The sequence below is a fragment of the Bos taurus genome, chromosome Y, assembly GCF_002263795.3.
Source record: "Bos taurus isolate L1 Dominette 01449 registration number 42190680 breed Hereford chromosome Y, ARS-UCD2.0, whole genome shotgun sequence".
NCBI lineage: Eukaryota > Metazoa > Chordata > Mammalia > Artiodactyla > Bovidae > Bos > Bos taurus.
Window position 1 is genome coordinate 17,206,292 of NC_082638.1, and position 17,337 is coordinate 17,223,628.

The 17,337-nt window shown below is 49.4% G+C and overlaps 1 protein-coding gene across 2 annotated transcripts; it reads left to right on the forward strand.

Moving 5' to 3' along the window:
- The first annotated feature begins 11,938 nt into the window (after window positions 1–11,938).
- LOC132344473 (testis-specific Y-encoded protein 3-like) lies at window positions 11,939–15,588 on the forward strand. Of its 2 annotated transcripts, XM_059884073.1 has the most exons (6): window positions 11,940–12,692; window positions 13,286–13,363; window positions 13,506–13,617; window positions 13,759–13,904; window positions 14,024–14,110; window positions 15,369–15,588. In XM_059884073.1, the coding sequence occupies exons 1-6, from the start codon at window positions 12,165–12,167 to the stop codon at window positions 15,390–15,392; spliced, it is 975 nt and encodes a 324-aa protein (XP_059740056.1). In that variant the 5' UTR covers window positions 11,940–12,164; the 3' UTR covers window positions 15,393–15,588. The 2 variants fall into 2 exon arrangements, with proteins under 2 accessions (XP_059740057.1, XP_059740056.1); XM_059884074.1 differs by lacking the exon at window positions 13,286–13,363 and having other exon boundaries at window positions 11,939–12,713.
- Window positions 15,589–17,337: the final 1,749 nt, after the last annotated feature.

Sequence of the window (17,337 nt, forward strand, 5' to 3'; positions counted from 1 at the left end):
AGATTCATAGAGGGGGCTAAGTCGTATGTTGGGGTTGTGTCAGGGGGTGACGTTCTTCCTGTGGGGTGGGGGTTGGGGAGGACGGAGAAGGAAGATGAGGGGCCTATTGACTGTGGGTCTGGCAATTTTACAAGGGAAATGTGGCTGTTCGTGGAAAGGGTCTGGTGAACAAGGGCCAGAGATTGAAACAGTGGAATGCAATTCTGTTGGAAGGTGGTGGCCCAGGTATCTTCTCTGTTGCCTATCATCAGACACTTTAATAAGGGTACAGAACAAAGGAAAAGCCTTATCATTGAACTCGCTATGAACCTCGAAGGCCACATGTGTATGAGTGTGTATATGAGTGCACGGTCAGCTTTGCTGAGAGTCTGCTTCCCAGAGCTAGGGTTCCAGGTAACATCTTAGGGCATTGTGTATAAGGTATATGGAGGGGGGCTGTGGCCTAGGGAGAAAGTGAGGGGTGGGAAGGCAGTGAGGATACTAGTTTCTGGCAAAGGTGACCAGGGGAAAAGAGAAATTGCAAGGAATCAGATAAAGGAAAACAGATCCCGTCGTAGATGTTAGAGCTCATGTGAACTCTGTTATTTTTTCCAAGAACTCAGCTTCGGTATAGCGTGTCCAGGGGCAGAAGTGAGGGGAAAGAGGCTGTTAGGGTGAGCCTATGCAGCCATGTGGTCTGTGTCCCATGCTGCTGCTGCTGCTGCTGCAGCTCAGGGGTCAATATCCCTTTTTCCAGGAAGGCTTAAGGTCTTTGCCCAAGGCCCTCTGTCAGGCCAAGCTGTAGAAAAAGCATTTTTTCTCACCAGCCCTCTGGTGACAGTTTCTCTTCCTTGTGGAATGGCTCAGCACAGAATGTTTTCAACCACAAAGGAGCTGTCCTTCATCTAGGGCTTTGCCACTACTGTGTGGGCCAAGGGCCAGTGGGAACAGCTGGAGCATATGGAGCTCACTGAGGGACTGGTCGGCACTTAGGGCGGTCCTTCTGAAGTAGATGACTGCTTTCTGGAATCGCGTCCACCTCTGGATTGAGCAAAAGACAGACTGGCACAAATGGAGTAGGCAGAGTTCAACGTCTGTCCCCCCACTGTTGTCCTCTCATCCCAGATAGAAGGGCTCCACCGTGGGCATGCCTGAGGGTGATGTCCCACATGAAGTTCTGTCTCGCATGAAGTTCTCACTCTACAACTTTTCTCCCTGAAGCAGCATCTCTTTTGAGGGCAAAGGGTAAAGTTCACAGGTTTTATGGATGTCCTCTTCACGGTGCCCTGCATGAGATCTCCTGCCCAGGGCCAGCTTTTGCATTTGACCATGTACACCCCAGCTTTGCCCCTTCTCCAGAGACGCATCTACAGCGCTAGAAGGCAAGGCTTGGCCGTCTCTGGGTGCTTTCTGAACAAGCAGCCCAGGAGACACTGGAAACATGTCTTCTTACTTTCTGAATCTGTCAACGTCCAAGAATCCGTGGGGCTCCGGCAGGCTGGTACCTGTCTTTCCCAGTCCTAGTTCAAAACAAAACAAAGCAGAAACTATGGTGTGATAACTCGACAGCGGGTGTGAGATGGCATACTGGGGCATGGTTTTCGGGACCTTAGACTGGGCTCATTCTAGGGACTGCATGGCATTTACCCACATTCAGAAGTTTCCGTAAGGCATTGCAAAGAAGTTAAAGACAAGAAAAGTTTAGGACAGGGTCCCCCAGTGCCTAATATTTCCTGCCAGTGCTTCAGGACCAGGGTTGGCATTAGCTCTAACCTGTCCTCGAGTGGAGTGCAGAGATAGTCTTCGTTGACTGGATGGTCATCCTCTGGAGACTTGCCGTGACTTGTGTCCCAGGCTCTCTAGGGCTTTCACTTGGGCCCTAAAGGCTAGGTGCTCTTAGAGTTGACTGCACACTTGGATGTGTCATGTAAGGTTTTCTTCCGCCGAATATCAATGCGTGTGAGACTCGCCGGTTTAGTGATGAATTCACGCGCATTCTGGCTCAACCAGCCTGAGCTGCATTTGCTTCCTGTGCCCTGGATGTGTTCATGTTTTCCTCTGTTTACAATGAAGACTGGGTGTCTCCATTGTGTTTGCCCATGAATGTGAGTTGATGTTTCTTCCTGTGGGTCTGCCTATGCCTCCTGTCCTCTTTCATGTTGTACCCATGCTTGTGCCATTATGCACAGCTCTGCTGCCATATCTATCTGAGTTCTTGCACGTCCCTATTCAACCTACATGCGTGGTGTTGCTCGTATTTACTCCTTCTTTGGTTAAGTTTGCGTATCTTTGTTAGACTGCATGTGAATTGGACCTATTCTTTCCTTCCTGGATCAAATGCTTCCAACATCTTGAACTGTGACTTTTTGAAAGACTTCCATGATATTTGTGCACATCAAGAAATGCTTTATCACAGGAATAGTTAACAGTGACCCACATGTGGAAACAAGAATACCCACACACTTACAGTAATGCCTGACGTGCAGGAATATCACTCATTGCAGGGAGAATATTGATTAGGATCACAGAGGGCAAAGATGTTGCAGGAATGCATATGTCAGGAAATGTTTTTTTTTTTTCTCTGTCAGGAACGGTTTGGGGTTGACTTGTTAAGTGTTCTATAAACAGCACCGCACGGTTGAAATACACTAACGTTTACCCCTACCCATGTGTCCTTGTGTTGATCATTCAACTGGCATTGCCCATGCAGAATTTCTTCATGATTGTCAGTAAATCATCCCCCAGGTGATAGGAATTGGGGCTTGCCTTTCTGTACAGAGAAAGTTGTGAAAGAGTTCTTGTCCTCAGTGACCTTCTATAGCCTAGGGAAAAGGCGGTGCGAGATCAATTTCAAGTTCAAAGTCCCTTGCTATTTCTGTGTCGTTTCTGGAAGGAAAGCCCAGGGAATGGAATCACACCAACCCGACTGGCACGGTGAACCAGTCCAAGGCAACAGGAGTAGAGAACACAGGCACAGGTCACTCCGCTGTCCACAGTGAGGACTTCCAACCCTGCCAACCTCTTTGGATATCAGTCCCACTCATGAGCCATTCCCATTCACCTTCCACGATATACCATAGAAGTAGAAGAGGACACTGACTTGATCAATTAGCGAGTGAAAACATCAACCGGGGCAAAAAAAAAAAAAAAAAAAAGAGCGGTGCTTACCACAGTGCATTCACCTGGATCAGTAAACCAAAGTTCCGCATGTGTGCAAGTTGCTTTTCAGAATTGTTGGTGTGTGAGTGTGTGAGTGTGTGTATGAGTGTGTGTGTGCGTGCACGCGCGTGCAAACACATGTGCGCTGGGCAAAATGTGTGTGTGAACTCTCTGAACTGGCCTGGCTGGGGGATGGAAGAATGCACACTGAAAACATGAAAGAGCTTGTGTAAAGTACGACGATCTTGGGGCGGCAGAAACACTGGAGAAAAGCCCTGGAGGAAAGCCCAGGGATCTCACCCACGGAGCAAGCTGTACATGTAAACAGGCATGTAAGTGTAAACACGGATCCCTGAGGAGAAAGGAGAGGCAGGCCAAAAGCACCTGAGGCAAGTCAGGGAGGATGCTAAGGAGCAGAGCCAGAGTGGGCCAGACTCCCCGGCACAGAAGAGGGGCTACGCACAGCCCTTTGGACACCCGGCCACAAAGGGTTTTCTGTCCTCAGGTGAAGGAGCATTCTTTCCCCGACATGACCAGCCATATGAACACAGCTTGCCCTTTTCTCTAAGGTTTGGGAACTGTAGCAGCACTTAGCGCTGCTACGTGCAGCCTTTGCCAGTTTGAAACATCACTCCTTAAAAGGGTGTCCTAGGTTGATCCTCTCACCTGTCCCAGTCCCACAGGCCTGGGCTGATGGGGTAGGCTGGCGTGTGTTCTCACCTGGGGGCTGGATGAGAACAGAGCTACTTTGAAAGCGCCTCTGTACAATAAATGGACAGACTTCAATTCCTCTGGCACTGGTGAGTCATGGCTCTTAGCGGGACACTGTTCTTAGCATCTCCGGATTGAGAGATGTTTCGTCTCTAAATCTCTCTCTACACAGAGAAGTCCAGGTTTGTGTCACATTTGGACACGTGGGCAACAGTCTTTTATGTGAAGCGCGGAACTCGTTATTTCCCGAAAGAATACATGCATTAAGTTTTCTGCCAAGAAATGTGGCATTCTCTCTGTTTCACCTGTGAAAATCTCACCACAAACTTCCCAAAAGGGAAATGGAATTCTCTATATGTTATATGAATCATGGGTGCACGTGTTATTTGCCGGCATGAAATTTGGAATTCTGTGTATTTCCCGTATGAAAACTTGGGTGCTGACTTTTGCACATGAAATCTGGAATGTCGTGTATTAAACTTAGGAACATCAGGCCACTGATTTTAGCACACAAAATACGGAATTTTGATGACTTTACGTATGTAATCCGGGGCACTGATTTTTCCTCTGTTGAGTACAGATTTCCTTACATGTCTTTATCTTTCCTCTGTAAGAAAATCGTGGCAGAGACTTAGTCCATGAGCTAATGAACTGTTTATATTTCATGTAGGAGAATCTGGGTCGTAATTTTCCTACATGAAACATGCAGTTCTCTGTATTTAATGAATGAACATCCGGGCACCGATTTTCCTGCCTTGAATATGGGTTTCTCTACGTCGGCATTTGAAACTCCAGGCACGGAGCTTTTCCCCGTGAAATATGAAATTCTGGTATTTCACGTTGAATTGGGCATAAACAAGGTAACACGAAATACGGAATTTTTCATCTTTCTCATTTGAAAATCTGTGTGCTGACTTGCGTTATGAGTTACAGAACACTGTATATGTAACAACTGAAAGAATTGGCCTCGATTTTCCTACACAAAATATGGAATTTTCTATTTCATACATAAAGTGATTTTCACGCTTGAGGTATGAAGTCACTGTCAATGAAAACACGAAGTCAATCCTTGTTCAAGGTGATGAACAGGTAAGTCAAAAACCTTGAGCATGTGACCACACCTGAAAGGGGAACCCTGAATGTTCTGAAACTCTGAGACTGGATAAAACCTGGTCTTTTATGCAAAATGGGGGGACAGAAGTACTAACTAAGAGCCCTAACCCCAAGACCTGGATGTTTCCTCTTTAGCCACACTCACTCTTGAGCAGGGTTGCTTTAAAAAGCCACATGTAAGAACAATCAGTCTGGGGACAGCGGACAGCCGTGGTCAGCCGGCCTGGTGTGAATTCACAAGCAAGCTCTAAGGCAGGTCAAGTGTGGATTCTAGATCCTGGCTGCTACCATTCAAAATGCCAATTAGACATTCACGGATTATGTGACCCCGGACAACCTGTTTGACCTGGCCAGATCTCAGTGTGCTCATCTGTAACATGGGAGTGAGGACGTCCCTGAAACCCCACTGGTTGAGACCTAGCCTTCCAATGTGGGGGGTACGGTTTTGATTCCCTACTCAGGGAGATAAGATTCCCCAAGCCTTGTAGTCAACGACACCAAAACGTTTTGAAAGAAGGAAAGTACAGCAATATTACAACAAATTCAATAAAGACCTTACAAATTGTCCACACTAAACAAAAGTGTTACTGATATGAAGCCCAATGAGACATTAGGCTTTCTCTCAAAAGACATTAGGTGTTCACTCAAAAACCCGCTTTCATTCTACAGCTGTCTAGCAACTCCTGTTCTAGGCCCCAGCAGGGAGCAGAAGGGACTCCCCAGAGAGCTGCAATTCTGGTGGTGATTTTCACTCCCCGGGTTCTCCAGACATGAACCTGCACATCACTCCAGAGCACCCTCATCCGACAGCAAGCTTTACTTGCCCGGATTAGACAGTGAGCATGAAAGCACTCGGCAAATTAAGAGAGAAGTAGAGAGGAGGGCTGGGGTGGTGGACGGGACGCTTTGGGAATCTGGGATTACCAGGTGCAAACTCTTATACGTAAAATAAACAACAAGGTCCTCCTGTGTAGCACAGGGAACGACAATCAATATCCTGTGGTAAGCCATAATGGAAAGGAATATGAAAAAGTATGCGTGTATATAACTGAATCATTGTCTTGTACCGTCGAAATTAATACACCCTTCTACATCACCTATACTTCAATAAAATAAATTTTAAAAGACAGAAGACAGAACCTAAATGGAGAGTGTGCCCACAAGTGAACACAGAGCAGGCAAGCCTGGCCACCACATCCCTAACAAGGACCAGGCCAAGAGAACAGGCGAGTTGGGGAGGGATTCCACCACTTCCTGGTCCCCTTTAATTCCTGGAAAGACCCAAAGCTGGGCTTCCCCAATCCAACCACGGGCACTCACTCTGCTAGCGTACTCGGCGGTGCCTGCAGCGACATCAGCTGAAGCGGTGGCGATGGGCGCGCTGACCGAAGATGCAAGGGTGCTCGTGGGTCCTGAGCTGGGGACCAGGGGCGACGAATCCGTGTTGGTCACCAGGGTGATGGTGGAGGTTGATGGCTTCTGTGTGATCTCGTTCTGCTGGACACCTGAAAAAGCAAATGTGCTTGGTCTCCCCACCGCCTGGGGAAGGCTGTCCCAGCTCCAAGCGGCGGTGGGAGCAGGGCCCAATCCACACTCTTCGAGTTTCTCTGCTTTCAAGGGAAAACGACTCTCACCTTAGCCAAATTTGAGCAAGGCTCCACGGAGCCCTTTCTCAGTAAGGCCTGCACCTGGGTCTTTAAGTTTCCAACAGCTCAAGGCTGCATGCCTTGGATGACCCCCACCCCTTTAAAGTCCCCACCTACGAAAACTCAAGGCTGCCAATAGAAGTGACTATGTGCTCCACTCAACACTTAAGGATAGGGCCCGTTGCCCAGTCTCTACGGGAGGGCAGAAAGCCCGCCTTTAAGAGGTAACAGGGTTAGCAAACCCAGATATTCCGCATGGACCAACACCCCCTGCGCACGTTCTGTCAAACTGTCATTTTCTGACTCTATAGACTTCCCATGATTCCCCTTGCCTATTCCCAAATTCTCCCTTTAAAACCCCAGTTCCTTGTGTACACATTGGTGTTGGTGTCAGTTCATGCTGGGCATTTGGCCATCCTGCAATAGTAAATAGAGGACTAAAATCTATCCAAAGCAATCGATAGGGTCAGTGTAGTCCCTATAAAGCTACGAGCAGTATTTGTCAGAGCACTAGGACCAGTCATTTCACAATTGGTATGGAAATCCAAAACACCTGGAAGAGCCAAAGCAATCTTGACAAAGAAGAATGGAACTGCAGGAATCAGCCTGCCTAACTTCAAGCTATACTACAAAGCCACAGTCATCAATGCAGTATGGTACTGGCACAAAGACAGAAACATAAGTCAATGGAACAAAAGAGAAAGCCCAGAGATACATATCCGCACCTACGGACACCTTATCTTTGACAAAGCAGACGAGGATGTACAATGCAGAAAAGACAATCTCTTCAGCAAGGGGCGCTGGGAAAACTGGGCAACCACGCATAAAAGAATGAAACTACAACACTTGCTAACACCGCACACAAAATATAAACTCAAAATGGATCGAAGATCTAAACATGAGACCGCAAACGATTACACTGCTGGAGGAAAATATAGGCAAAACACTCTCTGGTGTAAAGCACAGTAGGATCCTCTCTGGCGAACCTCCCAGAATAATGGGAATAAAAGCAAAACTAAAACAAATGGGACCTACTTAAACTTAAAAGCTTATGCTCAATAAAGGAAACTACAAGCAAAGTGAAAAGACAGCATTCAGAATGGGGGCAAATAATAGCAAATGAAGCAACTCGTACAGAATTAATCTAAAAAATATACAAGCAACTCCTGCACTCAATTCCAGAAAAGTAGGCGACCCAGGCCAAAATAAAAAAATAATAATAATCATGGGCCAAAGAAGTAAACAGACATTTCTCCAAAACAGAAATACAGATGGCTATCAAACACATGAAAAGATGCGCAACATCCCTTACTATCAGGGAACCGCAAATCGAAACCACAACGAGGTACCATCTCAGGCCGGTCAGAATGGCTGTTGTCCAAAATCTACAGACAATAAATGTTTGAGAGGGGGCAGAGAAAAAAAGAAACCCTCTCACACTGTCTGTGTGAATTTCAAACTAGCACAGCCACTATGGGAACAACGTACAGACTGCTCAAAAACCTGGAATTAGAACTGCCATACAACCCAGCAATCCCTCTGCTGGGCATACACACCGAAGAAACCAGAATTAAAAGACTCTCGTGCCCCAGTGTTCGTCGCGGCTCTCTTTACAACAGATAGGACGTGGAAGCAGCCTAGATGTCCATGGGCAGACGAACTGGAGACGAAAGCCGGGGTAGATATAGACAGTAGAATATTACTCAGCTCTTAAAAAGAATGCATTTGAATCAGTTCTAATGAGCTGGACGCAAGTGGAGCCTCTTATGCAGAGAAAAGTCAGTCAGAAGGAAAAACCCACGCATATATATGGAATTGAGACAGATGGAATTAACAGTGACCCTATATGCGAGACAGCAAAAGAGACACAGATGTAAAGAACAGATTTCGGGACTCTGTAGGAGAAGGCAAGGGTGCGATGGTTTGAGAGAATAGCATTGAAACATGTATATTATCACATACGAAATACATCGCCAGGCCAGGTTCGATGCACGAGACAGGGAGCTCAGGGCTGGTGCACTGGGATGACCCTGAGGGATGGGATGGGGAGTGAGAATCAGGACGGGGAACGCATGTACACGGCTGATTCGTGTGAACGTATGGCAAAAAGCACCACAATAATGTCAAGTAACTCACCTCCAATTAAACTAAACTTTTTAAAAAACGTACAGGATAACAAAGAGCGAGCAGAAAATACTTTAAACGAGTGAGAATAAAAACACAGCGTATCAGAATTCGTGAGATGCAGATCTAGACGTGCTTATAATTTTAAATGCTTGTATTAGAAAAGAATAAAAGCCTAAGCCAGTGGAAAGAGAAACGGCAAACTCCGTCAAGGCTTTCAGCAAAGGCCACATAGAGGAAACGTGAGGGAGGGGTGTGATTAGCCGGTGCAAACTTCTTGCTGTCACATCTTGTGTTCTTGAGGTGAGCTGGTGGCCAGCTAACTGTGTCCTGCAATCCTCAAGGGAAACAAGTATGATTCCCTATCCCCTGAAAGGAGATTCCCCAGATTGACTTTCACCCTCCAAGGTCCTGGTTGCGAGAAGGGGGTCCCCGTATAGCCTGGTAGTCCCAGCTGGAAGAGGCAGGTCTCAGTTCTCTGTGCCCTCCTCTTACCAAGGCCCCCACACACTGCCCGGCCACCTGCCATGAGGGAGCCAGGTACCCAGCACGCAGCTGACCCTCAGCCTCCTCCGTCTACCCAAATGGGGAGCTCGGTCCTGTAGACTGTGACCCATGGACATTGCCACAACCATTCGGACATGGAGGTGGGCATGGGACACGGTGGCCGTTGCTTTGAAACCTGGGCCAGGCCGCTGAGTGGCTCCAGCAAGGCCTCCGGGACTCTGCAAGACACAGCCTGTCCTCACGCTTGTCCAAGCGCCACAGTTCATTACCCAGCCCAAGGCCCAAGGGCCTGGAAGGCCCTGTGGGAAGGCTTTGATATCTCTCTCAGTGCATTCAGCTGAGAGGCTTTCTGTTGGTGGTGTTGGGTTTGCGAACTTCCCTAATGGTCTTGGGCTGAGGCCTGCAGCTCCGTTTTCCATCCTGCCTCTTTTACAGTGTCTTCCTGGATGAGCTGAGTCAACCTGTGACTAAAAGATGGTAACGTGGACCATCGGGGGCCATTTCCACTGGCCCGATGACCACATCCTACTCTCTTTCTATAACGCAGGGCTTTCAACGTGACAATGTCGTGTGATGTAAAAGCCTTCATCTTCCTCGAACTCAAGTATTTAACTCAGCATACTCTCCTCAAGAACATGTACTGCAAACGGGGCTACCATTTATTTTTTCACTGCCGGAATTATACTGGACATGTGATGTACTTCCAACCATTATTTTGGGGCCATAGTCACGTTACAGTGTTTCTTTGGTTTCTGCTGTGCGTGAATCAAGTTTTAGCTGTACGTGTATCCCGTCAATTTTGGATTTCCTTCCCATTTAGGCCACCACAGAGCAGTCGAGTCCCTTTCTTCTTTCACTTTTCTTTTTATTAAATTTAACTGGGGGTTAATTATGATACAATATTGTAATGGCTTCTGCCATGCATCAACATTAATAAGCCATAAGTACACAGGGGTCCCAGCTATCCTGGAGCCGCTCCCACATCCCTGCCTACGCTATTCTTCGGGATTGCTCCAGAGCACTTGCTCTGCATTCCCTGATTCATGCAGATGAAAACCAGAAAGATGATTTTTCTGCATAAAATATGCAATTGTCCTTCTTTCACATGTGAGAACATGGGTGCAGAGGTTTCTACCTGAAATAGGAAATCGGTATTTCATGTATGAAAATCGACTTGCATCATTTTCTTCATCATATGTGGAATCTTGTGTCTCCCAGACGTATATCTGTGCACACGTTTTCCTACATGAGTGGGGAATTCTATATATTTTACATATGAAAAGTTGAGCCTACAATTCCCTTCTTGAATCCTGAAATTGTATACATTTCGTATATGAAGATCTCAATAAAATTTTACTGACATGAAGTGTGAAATTAAGATCTGGCAAACCAATATGGAATTGGAATTATCTCTATTTCATAAATGAAATTCTGGGCACCACTGTTTCTTCGTGAAATGCTTAACTTCTTGTATTTCTCATGTATAAATCAAGGACTGTCCACCATGAAATAAGGAGTTCTCTATACTTCCTGTATCCAAATCTAGGCATGATTCTCCCTCATGGAAGATGGACTTCTCTATATTTCACATCTGAAGATCAGAATGAACATTTTCCCGTTAGAAATAAAGACATCTATGCATTTCATGCGATCCACTGGTTCTTCAGTCTCTGAAACACCTGTTGGCATTTGTGGCTCTGTGTGTTGCACGCATGTGTGTACTTGTGTCACGTGTTTGTGTGTGTTTGTGGGGGGGGGTGTGGTGGGTCTGTGCGTGTGTCAGGACTAAGGGAGGTAGGTGCTCAGTGTGAAACAGCAGACATCCTAGGAGAAAGAGCGTGAGCAGTGGAAACTGTCCAGGCACTTAACCTGAGTGTGCCCACCTGAGCTAGGCGGCCCGGACGTAGGAGTAACTAATGGTCAGGAGGAGCACTTTGGTCCACTTGAAACACTTGCAGGAACAGCTCTGTGCCTCTGGCAAGTGCATCTGCAGGCGCACATCCTTAGCTACGTGGGCGCCTGCTCTAAGCCACGGGCCGGGGGAAAGGCCGAGGGCAGACAGACCGTAGGCCAGGGGCTCCAGGCTGGTTGGGCTTGGGGCTGCATCGTGGGGCTTGGACAGCTAGCCGAGGAAAGTGCTCTGCCTCTTCCTCAGAGGAGGGCTGGCATTCCTGACAACTGCTCAAGCCTAAGGCACAAGTTTAGCCGTGACTCTGCAGCAGGTGCACATGGGTGAGGTCGGCGTAAGCCCGCCCCCACCCGGGCCCCCGCCCCGCTTCCCCATCCCCCTCCACCGCGCACTCCTCCCCCAAACCCCCCTACCCTGCCCGCCTCCCTCCTACTCCCCCCACGCCCACCCCGTGGCTTGCGGTTTGGATCGGAGGAGAGCAACTCTGTCCCTGAGGTACCCAGGAACCCTGTCTTCCTGAGTGGGTCCCTGAGCACACGGGCCCGCTGCCCCAGGGGCAACTTCAAGCTTGAGGACTGTTGCAGCTTCAGGTGGCCCTGGCTCTCCCAGTCGCTGCTCGGGCGCGGCTGCACTGCTAGGCAGGCAAAAGGCTTGCCAGGACACGCCCACTTTGCGCTGGGCCGACATTGGCCGCCTGTCACAGGCTGGCAGAGGGCCCAGGATTCCAAGGGGCGTGTCCCAGGAGCGAACCGCTTTAGACTCCATTTGATTGGTTCTGGGATGAGGTCAGGAGGTCAGGGTGGAGAGTTCAGCCCCTTCCCGTCGCCATAGTAGGCGGGCCTGGTGGCAGAGGGTTCTGCGCATGCGTCTCTCCCTTTCGCCGTTCCCTGGCTCTTGCCCAGTAACCCGTCGGGAGTAGGACCACGTAGACTGCGGCCGGCGGGCGGCCCGTGAGGGCCGTCTGCCGTGCTCTAGCGTCCAGCTTGTTTGCAGTTCCGGGCTTCGGCGAGAATACCATGGAGAGTGAGACGGGGCCAGAGGAAGGCGGCAGCACTCCGGGATCCTGGATCTTAGTTGTGAGCCCGGGTCTTCATGAGGGAGGGGCCCTGGGGCCTACCAGCTCCGTGTGGGCGGCAGAGGCGATGCAGGCCGCAGGTGGTGCGCCAGGCGAGGAGGCCGCCCTCTTCTGGGTGGAGGCAGTGGAGGAAGGTGCGGCTGTGGAGGAGGGAGAGGTGGCGGGACCCGGGCAGGAGTTCCAGCTGCTGGTGTTGGACGTCATGGAGGAGGTGGAGGTGGTGGCATACGAGGAGCAGGAGCAGGTGTCCTCGGAGGAGCATGTCCACGACCATCCAAGGCCCGGAGCCCTGAGTGACCGGCCTGCACTGGAGGCGCTGGCGGCCCTGCAGCTGGAGCTGGAGCCCGTGAATCAGAAAGCCCAAAGGGCGCATGCTCGCCTGAAACATAAGACCAGTCAGCGGCGGAAGGTGCATCTAGAACACAGAAGCGCCATCATCCAGGGCATCCGTGGCTTCTGGGTCGAAGTTGTATCCCTTGGTGTGGTGCTTGTGAGTTTTGTGTTTGTTTGTTTGTTTAAGCCGGGCTATGGCAGGAACAGTTTACAGATCTGGCAGTTCTGGTACCGTATTTACTTTTCTGGATGGTGGGTATTGGTTACCGTCCTGCATATCTGTTCCTGATCGTAGGTGTGATGTCCTTGCTGTTCTGGCTAGCCCAAATTGATAGTTGGGCTATACTTTGAGAGGTCCCTATCAGAATTGTCATTAGCACCAGGGTCTCTTCGGAGAGAAGGCTTGTCTGGAATGGGGGAGGGGTGGGGAAGTGTAAGTGGTCGTACGGGTTCTAGCTAGGAGTGCTTGTTTTCCCGAAGTAAGCTAACTTTCAAGGGGCTGAGATGAAGCTTATCCGGTTAGGAAGAGCACCTCCTCGTGGTAGGGCATTCATGGGCACAGCCTTGGACCTTGTGTGGCATTCATATAGCCCCGCGTGAACCGAAATGTGACGAGTTAACCAGTAGCAAGTTGAAGTCAAACAGGGAGGGCCATTCTACTCTTCAGGCTAGCTTTGTTCTTCCAGCACTTTTACCTCTAGCATCTAGAGGCTCCTTGACCTAAAGCAGTTTATGAACCACCCCCAAATGTCAGTTTTGATGAGCAAGCAAGATGCAGACATGCTTCACTTCATGACCAACTTGGAGGTCAGGCAGGGGACACTGATGATTGTGGAGGGGAGGTGACTGGGGAGGGGAGAGGGCATGGTCTATCCCTAACACAGGAAAGGACAGCTCTTCTGTAAAGAGGTTTCACACCCACCCCACCCCGCACACTTTGTCCTGGCAGGTGGAGGAATTCAGGCATCCCACTCGTCACTGCAAGATCACATTGTCCTTTCGGAGGAATAGGTATTTCCAGAATGAAGTGATTGTCAAGGAGTACCTGATGAAGGTCACTGGTGAGAAGCTGCTCCCTGGATCTTGGGTGGGGGCAGGGGTGGGTAGGGGTGGCGGGCGGTGGCCCGGTGGTTGGGGGCAGAAAAGTCTAGGTTGAATCGAAAAGTGATTTAGGTCTTTCTCCCAAACTGCTTTTCCTGCAGGATACCACGCATCTCGTTCCACTCCAGTTCAGTGGCACCAGGGCTTTGAATGGAAGGCATACAGGCGCAGGCACCACGACAGCAGCGTTAACTTCTTCAACTGGTTCTTTGACCACAATTTCACAGGATCTGACTGGATTGCTGAGGTGGGGTCCCACGTGGCCACTGGGCCAGAACTGGTGACTTATGTCGGAGTTGTTGGCCGTGCACGGGAGGGCTCATGGTCTGGCCAGGCCTGTGCTGACCTTGCTCATTTCCCTGGCAGATCATCATAAGGGATCTGTGGCCCAATCCTTTGCAGTACTATGTGAGGAGGAAGGCTGCACCACAAAAGGTACCAGGAGGACGAGAGGTGAGGCGCCCAGGGGCCGAGCACTGGCATAAGTGTTGTCAAAAACTTGGGTCATTTATTCCACTTGTGAAGACAGTGAGACTCCGTGGAGTACAGAGTGACACCAGGGCATGAGGGAATCAGCAAGGGACAGCAAGGGTAGAGAACTGGGGTGAAGAACAGGTTCTAAGTAGAGAAGCTTGAGGTGGATGAAGTGGCCTGGACAGGCCAAAGCCACTGCAGTTTATATCTGAGGCAGCTGCACATGGCTGAACCGTCATTCCATGGCCAACAAGTCCAGCCTCAGGCTGCTCTTAAATTGGGACCCACCTGCTCTTCCTCATGAAGTCCCATTTCCAAAAAGGCCTGTGAGTCTCCTTTGTGCAAGGCGGTTCCCCCAGTGACCCATCATTTGATTCGATTCTGATCACCACACTCGTTTTGGTTTTTAATTTGCGTTTGCATCTTTTTCCTGCCACCCTCATTCTGAGCATACTGACCACTCTGCAGGATTATGGAGAATCCTCTTTTATTTATTTTAACTGGAGGATTATGACTTTACAATACCGTGACAGGTTTTGCTGTACATGGGCCAACATGAATCACCGATAGGGATACACGTGTCCCCCCAAATGCCGAACCCGCCACCCACCGACCTCCCCTGCCTGGCTGTCTGGGTTGCCCCCAACATGACTTTGGTTGCCTTGCTGCACGCGTCAAACTCGCACTGATCATCTGTTGTGCATAAGCTAATGTAAACGTTTTGGGGCTACTCTCTCACATTGACCCACCGTCACCACCTCCCACTGAGGCCAAAGTCTGTTCTTTATATGTCTGTTACTTCTTTGCTGCCCTGCATGTTGGATGTTCAGCACCACGTACAAGGTCCTCAACTCCATATATTTGTGTGAACGGACAGTGTTTGTCTTTCTCTTTCTGACTTACTTCACGCGGTATAGTAGGCTCCACGTTCATTCCATCTCATTAGAACTGACATGGACACTTTCCATGTTAGTGCTGTGTAAGACACCGCTGTGTATGTGTACTCCAACTTCCTTATCCCTTCATCTGCTGATGGACACGTAGGCTGCTTCCACGTCCTAGCTATTGTAAATAGTTCTACGCTGAAGACTGGGATACCTGTTTTTTACTCTGTGCTTCTAGGGCATGTAAACGTTCACAGACACACCCCTCTGGGAACTGACTTGAAAGAATCAAGCTGTCTTTAGAGTTTCCGGGGAGGGTAAGTGTACATATCTCTGTCTCTCTGTTTTGAAAGGAACCCGATCCCCCCAGCTTTTGAGACACTTAACGATGGCGTGCCCCCCTTCACCTAAAACAGAAAACCGAAGAAGCTGCTTCACGTGAAGACCAATGGCCAGCATAGTTCTCTTGGACGGGAAAGTAGTGAAGAGTGGTCTGGTGCTGAAGTGGATCGACAGTGAGACACCAGTAACCCTGAATTCACTGCAAAGGAAAAATAAAAAGCATCAGCTGCATGCGTGCGTGTATTGTTTGGGCAGGTCCTCAGGACAAACACTTCAGCTGCATGTATGAGTGTCAGTTCACCGCGTGGGAATTACCAGTCTGTGGAGATTCATAGAGGGGGCTAAGTCGTATGTTGGGGTTGTGTCAGGGGGTGACGTTCTTCCTGTGGGGTGGGGGTTGGGGAGGACGGAGAAGGAAGATGAGGGGCCTATTGACTGTGGGTCTGGCAATTTTACAAGGGAAATGTGGCTGTTCGTGGAAAGGGTCTGGTGAACAAGGGCCAGAGATTGAAACAGTGGAATGCAATTCTGTTGGAAGGTGGTGGCCCAGGTATCTTCTCTGTTGCCTATCATCAGACACTTTAATAAGGGTACAGAACAAAGGAAAAGCCTTATCATTGAACTCGCTATGAACCTCGAAGGCCACATGTGTATGAGTGTGTATATGAGTGCACGGTCAGCTTTGCTGAGAGTCTGCTTCCCAGAGCTAGGGTTCCAGGTAACATCTTAGGGCATTGTGTATAAGGTATATGGAGGGGGGCTGTGGCCTAGGGAGAAAGTGAGGGGTGGGAAGGCAGTGAGGATACTAGTTTCTGGCAAAGGTGACCAGGGGAAAAGAGAAATTGCAAGGAATCAGATAAAGGAAAACAGATCCCGTCGTAGATGTTAGAGCTCATGTGAACTCTGTTATTTTTTCCAAGAACTCAGCTTCGGTATAGCGTGTCCAGGGGCAGAAGTGAGGGGAAAGAGGCTGTTAGGGTGAGCCTATGCAGCCATGTGGTCTGTGTCCCATGCTGCTGCTGCTGCTGCTGCAGCTCAGGGGTCAATATCCCTTTTTCCAGGAAGGCTTAAGGTCTTTGCCCAAGGCCCTCTGTCAGGCCAAGCTGTAGAAAAAGCATTTTTTCTCACCAGCCCTCTGGTGACAGTTTCTCTTCCTTGTGGAATGGCTCAGCACAGAATGTTTTCAACCACAAAGGAGCTGTCCTTCATCTAGGGCTTTGCCACTACTGTGTGGGCCAAGGGCCAGTGGGAACAGCTGGAGCATATGGAGCTCACTGAGGGACTGGTCGGCACTTAGGGCGGTCCTTCTGAAGTAGATGACTGCTTTCTGGAATCGCGTCCACCTCTGGATTGAGCAAAAGACAGACTGGCACAAATGGAGTAGGCAGAGTTCAACGTCTGTCCCCCCACTGTTGTCCTCTCATCCCAGATAGAAGGGCTCCACCGTGGGCATGCCTGAGGGTGATGTCCCACATGAAGTTCTGTCTCGCATGAAGTTCTCACTCTACAACTTTTCTCCCTGAAGCAGCATCTCTTTTGAGGGCAAAGGGTAAAGTTCACAGGTTTTATGGATGTCCTCTTCACGGTGCCCTGCATGAGATCTCCTGCCCAGGGCCAGCTTTTGCATTTGACCATGTACACCCCAGCTTTGCCCCTTCTCCAGAGACGCATCTACAGCGCTAGAAGGCAAGGCTTGGCCGTCTCTGGGTGCTTTCTGAACAAGCAGCCCAGGAGACACTGGAAACATGTCTTCTTACTTTCTGAATCTGTCAACGTCCAAGAATCCGTGGGGCTCCGGCAGGCTGGTACCTGTCTTTCCCAGTCCTAGTTCAAAACAAAACAAAGCAGAAACTATGGTGTGATAACTCGACAGCGGGTGTGAGATGGCATACTGGGGCATGGTTTTCGGGACCTTAGACTGGGCTCATTCTAGGGACTGCATGGCATTTACCCACATTCAGAAGTTTCCGTAAGGCATTG